Raw genomic sequence first — 9,078 nt, forward strand, 5'->3', positions numbered from 1 at the left:
ATCTCTTTATGTCCATTCTGACATCCATCAACATTCCACTGCTTAACAATCTTCTTATTTTACATCGAAAAAGACAGGTAATAAAAAATTCATTTAGACTGAAAGAAACTAATTCATATTATAGTATGGAGAGAGATCTAACACTGAGTGGATCCTTCATTTTGCACACCAGTGATGCAGAATAAAAGTTCTTGTAAACATTGTCATTCAAGTTTACTGTAAATTTCAATTAGTTTAACGAAAGAAAAGAAATAATTACACTCCGGAATATTTTGAACTGTGTTTTAAAACGTGGCTGAAAAAATTAAATGATTATGTTTGTCAACTTTTTCAAAAAATGTTGATCCAAACGTTACCCAAGCGGACCTCACGTTGTACACAAAAGCGGTAGGGCTGAATAATTTCCCCAAAATCTCCGCAAGTAACGTAATTTCAAGGATTTAGAGACTGAATTTGTGCAATATAGTGTAAGTAGACGCTTAATTTCTAGCTGAGAATGGCAACTGGTGTATATTACCTTTCTGAAAGGATCGAGCTGTTTACCCTGATCTGATTACTGATGACAAACATTTGTCTAGTGGTGTTTTGTCCCTCATTTGGTTAGATTCACGTATCCAGCATTTAGTCAAAATGTCCTAATGTAAGCTAGATACTTTGGCCCCCTTACATTCGGTTGGAAACTGAATATATAGTCACTCTGGCTTCGACCAACAGTTCGTCCCCAAGTACTTACCGACACACCATGGCCCCTACACACAGTTGGCTCCCAAAATAATTTTCTGTAGACAAAACATAAAAGATCAACAAAATCTATGAAAATCAATGTATCTTGGCAGTTTTCATGAATTTTCATTCTGAAATTGTTAAAACTCTCTCCTGAAACACCAAAACACAAGAGAACTGCTTTAGGGTCAGTGAAATACATCTGTAATACTAGGAGAACCATTCTATTGAAATTTATCTTATATATTTATGCTTAGGCCGTAAAATTAATTTCCAGGTACTAGCCCAGGGAGTGGAATTGTTCATTGAAATATGAAAATAGAATATACCTTGTACTTAGTTTTTAATCATAATCATAAGCCATAAAGTTTCTTTATCTGGCATTTATATTTTAATTTTATCATACCTAAGCTGTAAAGTTTCCTTATCTGGCATTTATATTTTAAAAGAACGTAGTAGGGAAGAAAAACGGAGAAAGGGAATGTAAAGTACTTGTAGTGTGATGCTTGTAGCATGGCATCAACATGAAAAACTAAAGGGCTAGATTTATAGGAGTTGTAACTTTAAATCTGAAACTATTTATGAAGACATGATACAAAATAGAAACTTTCTTGAAATCCAGCTATTTATCCAGGTTTTTCAAATACCCAGCCGTAATTGGAATTATTGTAAGGTCTTGAGTTATGTATTCATTCTGTTGTTACTCGATATGACATGGGATTCAGGAGTCTTACATGTTTCACAAGCCAGTTTTATTGTATTTACTAAACTTTAATAACTTTTGCAGATCTGTTAATATACAGAAATGTTGGACATCAGACCAAACCACACGATATATGTTAACAACCTTAATGAAAAGGTTAAAAAAGAAGGTAAGCTATTTTTATTATGTATGTTTGAAAAATTAGTATACAAAGCAACCAAGTAGCTAATGCCTGCTCTATTCTTTCTTACAGGTTTGCCATTTCCTGGTTGATAGAAATGAAAAACTATATTTTCTTAATTACTGATATTCTTACCTGTAATTTAGAATTGTGACATAAGTTTTGTTTATTGGAAAGATTTACATTAGCTACTTGAGATAAAGGGCAGGCATTATCATTTCTTTTCCAGAATTGAAGAGATCTTTGTATGCAATATTCTCTCAGTTTGGTCAGATTCTCGACATAGTTGCCCTGAAGACTTTGAAAATGCGTGGACAAGCCTTTGTTATCTTCAAGGAAATTCAAAGTGCAACAAATGCTATGAGAGCAATGCAAGGCTTTCCATTTTATGATAAACCAATGGTAAGTATATTATCTTACGGAATCTCAAATCAGGATGTGTTGAAATAGTTCAGGCATGTAAAGAAAAAATGTATCAAGCACTGAAGAGTACTCGTCCACCTCCCTAAAATTACTCATGGCAAGATTTTTGTATAAGCCTGGGCTAGTGTGAAATGCTTGATTAATAACACTTTTTCTCATCTGTCATGTTTATTGTATAATTATCAATCTTGGGCTCCCCTGGAACTGTTTTTAGTCTATCAAGGTTTCTTTAAAGTTTTTCTGCTTACCCATGGAGCTTTCATCCTCACCATATATTTGTAATACCTTCCACAAAACGTCTCTGTCAATCCTAACATGGGTTGTCCTGTTTCTCATAAATGTTTTGCACACATTCTTCAAAGCAAATACCTGATCCATACATCCATACATACAATGCTTCTCTTCAGTCTGAAGATCTGTTCAGGCCTACTCCCTCTCAGTCACCACTTTCCCATACAACAAATGTATACCTCAGTAATTTTAACATTTACTTTGTTCTCCCTTACCTTTATACAGCAGCACTGTACCTCACAATAAGCCATTCATACATTGGATATCCTAATTTACTGAACAACACAGGCACCCCTTCTTTAAAAAATTTGACTGCAATCACATCTTATGCAAGGCTTTAACCTCCACCACAGAACATGGATCACATGCCATAAATCTCATTGCATAGCTCCACATCCAAAACATCCCACATCTGCCACCCTATCATTCACTAGTTCTTCAAAATACCCTTTTCATCTTATCACCTTATTTCTGCCTGTTACCACTTCTGCATTGGCCCCTTCACTGATTTTCTCTTTTGCTATCTTGTTTTTCTCATGCTTCTAACCTTTCAAAACGTCTTTATTCTCCCTGGAGTTTGCTGATGTTCATTTGCTCACTGCACCTTTCTCTTGACCTCTTCCTGCTTTCTCTGTTACATCTCCCAATCACTTGCCTTACTTCCCAGCAAAAAACATCCATGCACCTCTCTTTCCTCTTTTCACCAGAAACTTAACTTCCTCATCCCATTATTCACTTCCCTTTCTCATGCATTCACCTCCCATCTTCCACACACCACGTACTTCTCTTGAACATGTAAGCAGTGCTTCCCCAACTACCTCCCATCTCCCTGAGGTTTATTTACTCTCACCTTTTCCCATTCTGCACTTAATCTCTCTTGGTGTCTCAACGCAGTTTTTCAAACTCACACTCTTTCACTACCCTCTTCCCACCCATATCATTTCCTCTTAAGTTTTGTGACCACAGTTATGATTGGACATACCACCTTCTGCCACTCTCATTATTATCCGAGAGTTTCTTTGCATACCTATTAGTTATTACATCTGATACAATCACACCTATTCACCCATGCATACTTATGCAGGTCCTCCTTTTTAAACTTGGTATTCCCAGTAACTAGTCCTTTTTCAGTACACAACTCTGCACGCTGTTTACCATTCTTATTTTCAACACTAGGTACCCCATGCCCCCAATTATATCCCCAGTTGCTATGTTATCTTCTCTTGCATTCAAATCCTCTGTCAGTAATACTTTATCCCATACATCAAAACTGTATATTTAATTTTTCTTTTGGTAAAGTAGCCCAGTTGTTGAGTATAGCTGTAATCATAGAGCCAGATTCTCCAGTGTCTTTATGTACTGTGTTTTGTTTTAGAGTTGGAAGTGAAGTGGCCCAGGTATCCATAAGCATCATGTAGATTGCATTAACTCAACCCATGTAACATACCGGGAAAGAACATGCAATACAAAGAGATTTTATGAATATTTTATTGAATTATTATTTTTATGAACTATTAGTAAAGGATCTTTTACCCTACACAGCTTACATCATTTTTGACATGTAATTATAACTGGTTCATATTCCTTATAGAAAATAGCATATGCCAAGACAGATTCAGACCTAATTGCAAAACAAAAGGGAACATATAAGGAACGAGGAAGCAAACGGAAGGAAGAAGAGAAGAAGAAGAAGAAAGGAAAGGAAGCCAAGGGAATAACAGCTGTGAATTCTGTGGGTGCATCCCCTGTTCCAGGTTAGTATGACATTTCGAGGATCAGCCAGAAGATATAAAACACAGGTTGTCTGTCTGTCTTTATCAATTATACCTTTTCAAGTTAGGATTTTTTTTTTTTTTTTTTTTTTTTTTTTTTTTTTTTTTTTTTTTGCCGCTGTCTCCCGCATTTGCAAGGTAGCGCAAGGAACCAGACGAAAGAAATGGCCCAACCCACCCCCATACACATGCCTTGATTCAATCCACTGACAGCACGTCAACCCCGGTATACCACATCGCTCCAATTCACTCTATTCCTTGCCCTCCTTTCACCCTCCTGCATGTTCAGGCCCCGATCACACAAAATCTTTTTCACTCCATCTTTCCACCTCCAATTTGGTCTCCCTCTTCACCTCGTTCCCTCCACCTCCGACACATATATCCTCTTGGTCAATCTTTCCTCACTCATTCTCTCCATGTGACCAAACCATTTCAAAACACCCTCTTCTGCTCTCTCAACCACGCTCTTTTTTTTTCCACACATCTCTCTTACCCTTACGTTACTTACTCGATCAAACCACCTCACACCACACATTGTCCTCAAACATCTCATTTCCAGCACATCCATCCTCCTGCGCACAACTCTATCCATAGTCCACGCCTCGCAACCATACAACATTGTTGGAACCACTATTCCTTCAAACATACCCATTTTTGCTTTCTGAGATAATGTTCTCGACTTTCACACATTCTTCAAGGCTCCCAGAATTTTCGCCCCCTCCCCCACCCTATGATCCACTTCCGCTTCCATGGTTCCATCCGCTGCCAGATCCACTCCCAGATATCTAAAACACTTCACTTCCTCCAGTTTTTCTCCATTCAAACTCACCTCCCAATTGAATTGACCCTCAACCCTACTGTACCTAATAACCTTGCTCTTATTCACATTTACTCTCAACTTTCTTCTTTCACACACTTTACCAAACTCAGTCACCAGCTTCTGCAGTTTCTCACATGAATCATCCACCAGCGCTGTATCATCAGTGAACAACAACTGACTCACTTCCCAAGCTCTCTCATCCCCAACAGACTTCATACTTGCCCCTCTTTCCAAAACTCTTGCATTCACCTCCCTAACAACCCCATCCATAAACAAATTAAACAACCATGGAGACATCACACACCCCTGCCGCAAACCTACATTCACTGAGAACCAATTACTTTCCTCTCTTCCTACACGTTAGGAAATATGAAGAATATTTCCATATTCTCCACTTGCTTCACTTCCATCTTAGTATTCTTTTCACAGACGTTAAACTTTTCACCATTCACTTTTGGTCTTTCACTTGGGTGGTTCCCACACATCACAGTTTTTAGTTTTGTGACCTATAATTTTTCACTTCTTCTATCATGCAACAGTTAACACATGGGTTAGGTTTTTATTTTAGATAGTCTCTAATTAGGTATTTAGAAGAAGAAATAAAGGATAGAAGATGAAAGGCTCTAATTAGGTATTTAGAAGAAGAAATAAAGGACAGAAGATGAAAGGCTTAGGAAAGACGGCTTGAGCTCTACCTGTGAGTACTTAACAACAGTGCAATTTTGCTACAATGGTAGGGCTGTTTTGTAGCACTCACCACTTGCCTTGTTTGTGGAATAACACTTTTTCGTAACAGCTGCCCTTCCTTCTTTTCAAAGCTTTTGTTGCTTGTCGTATGACTATTGTTTTCAACAACTATTCCCTTGGAGTAATTTTCTTCATCCATGAGAATAGTTTTATCAGATTAATCAAACATAACCCCTTTATACACACAATAATGTATAAGCCAAGACCCTGTCCTTTCCTGTAATGTGTCATTTCTAAATTGAATGGCTGTATCAGTGATGACCGTCTCATTGATCTTTGGTTTTTGTTCATCTTGCCCAGAAACATTAAGGAATTATGATCACTGTAGACTGCTATGGAATACATACCACTACTTGAATACATATCAAGTTTTTTTAGGGCTGCTAATGATGCCAAACATTCTTTCTCAGTAGTGGAGTAATTTCACTGATGCTTCTTAAACTTAGTAAGCAAGTAACACACAGGATGGAGAGTGTCACTCAATCCAGCTTGAAGTGGTACAACACTAGTTCCAGTATCACTGAAATATAGCAGTACTAATGTGATGGAAGTGTAGAGAATAGAGAAAAAATTTCCAATTGATATAGGAGAGTACTTCCTTCCAAATAAGGTCACTGACTGTTGGATTAAGTTACTTGATAATTTCATAAATGGCAGTATGACAGACTACTTCAGTAAGAGTTTGAATACTTTTTTACATTCAGTAACTGGTTAGAAATTAATACTGATATTCAATTCTCTAAGCTTGTGATTTTATTATAGGATACTAGGTCATCTGTTTGTTTCAAGTGCTGTATGTGCTTAGTCAGAATACACATATAAAATGATGATATTATCCTTGCACTCGTAGACTCTGGTTTCTAGAAAACTTGAGAGCTGCTGTAAATCTTTGGGTCCTCAGAAGCATGTGGCTGTCTGAGGCTGATGGATATTATACCTAATAGCATCTTTGTTCTATTTAGCATTTCTTGACTTTTTTTTGTTTGTATGTTTCAGCCAAAACAGGAGCAACTGTAATACCTCCACGCCCAAGTCTCTTCAACCAGCCACCTCCAGTTCATGGTGTAAGCGGAATGAATGTACCAGAGCAGCCTCCTAACCAGATTCTTTTCCTTACAAATCTCCCAGATGAAACATCAGAAATGATGTTGTCTATGCTTTTTACACAGTAAGTTCTTTTGCCATTTACAATTCATGTGTTTTCCTTCTCTATTAACATTAGTTATTTCCTTTTCCATAGGGTGAAACAAGCACTTTTTGTTTGAGTTGGTTTTACATAACTAGAATCATCATTCTCAACCCCACAGGTTATCAAAAGGGCATAGAACCTAGTTCATTGGAGTAGACATGTTTCTGTTACTTGTTAAAAAAAAATTAGAAGTAGATAAACTGCAAAACTGGTGATGTGTAATAAGAAGTCTTCATATTGTGCCCTTATACTTGTAGCATCGTCAGAGTTACATTCCATAAAATCTGTTAAAATTTTCCTACAGATTTCCTGGCTTTAAGGAGGTGCGCCTTGTACCTGGTCGTCATGATATTGCTTTTGTTGAATTTGAGAATGAGATGCAATCTGCTGCAGCTAAGGATGCTCTGCAGGGATTCAAGATTACACCCACGCATGCCATGAAAATTGCTTTTGCAAAGAAGTGAGATGGATTCAACAGCTCAGAATTTTTTTTCAAAAAAGACTGTTTTACTACATTTGCAGTTCAACAGGAAGACTTCTGTTAGAAATCATCATAAATTTATGGACATGGAAGTAATGCCAAGATCTTTGTAAAGTACTGATGGGCAAATCAGTATTCTTTGCATGAATTGTTCTGAAATTAAGTTTAATGCTACTCCTCAACCAGCACTGTGGTTGCTTTGCAGTGATAGCTTTATATTTATATTTTTATACAAAATACTGTATTCACCAATACTTACTGATATTGTAGGAAATTAATGAAGTGGCATAAATGTTCAGTATTTGAATTTGAACACAAGTATTTCAATTAAATTTAATTTATATCCTCTTTTAAGCTATAAACTTCCATAACTGTGAGTGACATATGTACCTGATTGCCCACATGAGTTGTCAAAACATGGTAGAATAGATTTCTTCTAAATGCAAATGGAATATTTCAATAAGATATTCATGAATTGGGGAGAAATCTTTAAGTTCAGGAGTCTAGTTGGATTGCAGAGGTGTAATATCCTTCATAAATTGATGTGGCAGTCCATCAATGTACCTTATAAGCTTGTGAACCAGATTCTTCTGTAAAAATCTTAAAAATACAATTTATTAATAGAATTACCATTTTTTTAACATTAAGTGGTCATTTAGGCTGGAGTGAATTTGAATAAAGTATCAGAGGCTTAGCATGAAATATTAAACATTATAAATTAGCCATCAAATTTTGTTACCTTCAGTTTTGTTTCAACATGGAAACAAACTGATTCTACATTCATAATTTTCCATAACCTTATCAGTCAGTTTAGTTTACTTTGACTACCATGATATCCTTTCAATTACTTACTTTCAACTTTTTTGCCTGCCATGTATCTAATCCTACATCTTGTGGTTGAGAGTAGGGTTGAAAGAATTCTACCTCCATATTCCCCGGTATCACAGATGGCAACTAAAGGGGGCAGGAGTGGGGGCTGAAAACCCTTCCATTCTTACATTCTAATTTCTAAAAGATGGAACAGGAGCTAAGTAGGGAGAGCTCATTCTCCTAAAAAAAAGTTAAGGCTGGGATGCCTAAGTGTGTAAAGATGTAACCAAGATGAGAAGAGAGGAGAGTTAGGTATAGTATGTTTGAGGACAGAAACCTGGATAATCTAGCTCTGAGTGAAACAAAGCTTGAAGGTAAAGGGGAAGAATGGTTTGGAAGTGTCTTATGAATAAAGTCGGGTTCCTGATAGGACAAGAGATAAGAGAGGAGTAACAATGGTGAGGCAGGAGTTGTGAGTGTGAGAAAGGGGGTAAGAAAATGAATTCTAGAATGATGTTGGCAAAAATGAAAGTGGATGGTGAGAGATGGGTGATTTTTAGTGCTTATGCACCTGGCGATGAGAGGAAAGATCATGAGAGGCAAGTGTTTTGGGAGCAGTTGAGCGACTGTGTCAATAGTTTTGATGCATTTTGGACGGATACATGCTGAGAGGTATCAGTGAAAATGATAACAGGAAGAAATAATTAGTAACTAAGTAGTGGGAAGATTTGTAGAGGCTTTCTGAAAAGAGGAAATGATATGGATGAGAAGAGGGTAATGAAAGTAAGTGAGCTTGCAAAAGAGGCTGCTTGTGTGAAGAGATATTGGGAGAGATTAAGTGCAGAAAGGCTAAAGGTGTGAGTAAACAGAGTTAGGGAACTCTGTGAAAAATAGGAGATCTTAAGGGAAGTAGAGCTAATCTGCAAGAGAAGTGTGTG

The 9,078-nt window shown here is 37.0% G+C and overlaps 1 protein-coding gene across 3 annotated transcripts; it reads left to right on the forward strand.

The window, feature by feature from the left end:
* Positions 1–12: 12 nt before the first annotated feature.
* On the forward strand, positions 13–7,956 carry snf (U1 small nuclear ribonucleoprotein A snf). 3 transcript variants are annotated; one of them, XM_071671178.1, is made up of 6 exons: positions 13–77; positions 1,511–1,595; positions 1,837–2,009; positions 3,913–4,075; positions 6,657–6,828; positions 7,154–7,451. In XM_071671178.1, exons 2-6 carry the CDS (start codon positions 1,529–1,531, stop codon positions 7,311–7,313), a joined length of 735 nt encoding a protein of 244 aa, XP_071527279.1. In that variant the 5' UTR covers positions 13–77; positions 1,511–1,528; the 3' UTR covers positions 7,314–7,451. The 3 variants fall into 3 exon arrangements, with proteins under 3 accessions (XP_071527279.1, XP_071527278.1, XP_071527280.1); XM_071671177.1 differs by lacking the exon at positions 13–77 and adding an exon at positions 333–467 and having other exon boundaries at positions 7,154–7,956; XM_071671179.1 differs by lacking the exon at positions 13–77 and adding an exon at positions 369–387.
* Positions 7,957–9,078: the final 1,122 nt, after the last annotated feature.

The sequence above is a fragment of the Panulirus ornatus genome, chromosome 16 (genome assembly GCF_036320965.1).
Source record: "Panulirus ornatus isolate Po-2019 chromosome 16, ASM3632096v1, whole genome shotgun sequence".
In the NCBI taxonomy this organism is placed as follows: domain Eukaryota; kingdom Metazoa; phylum Arthropoda; class Malacostraca; order Decapoda; family Palinuridae; genus Panulirus; species Panulirus ornatus.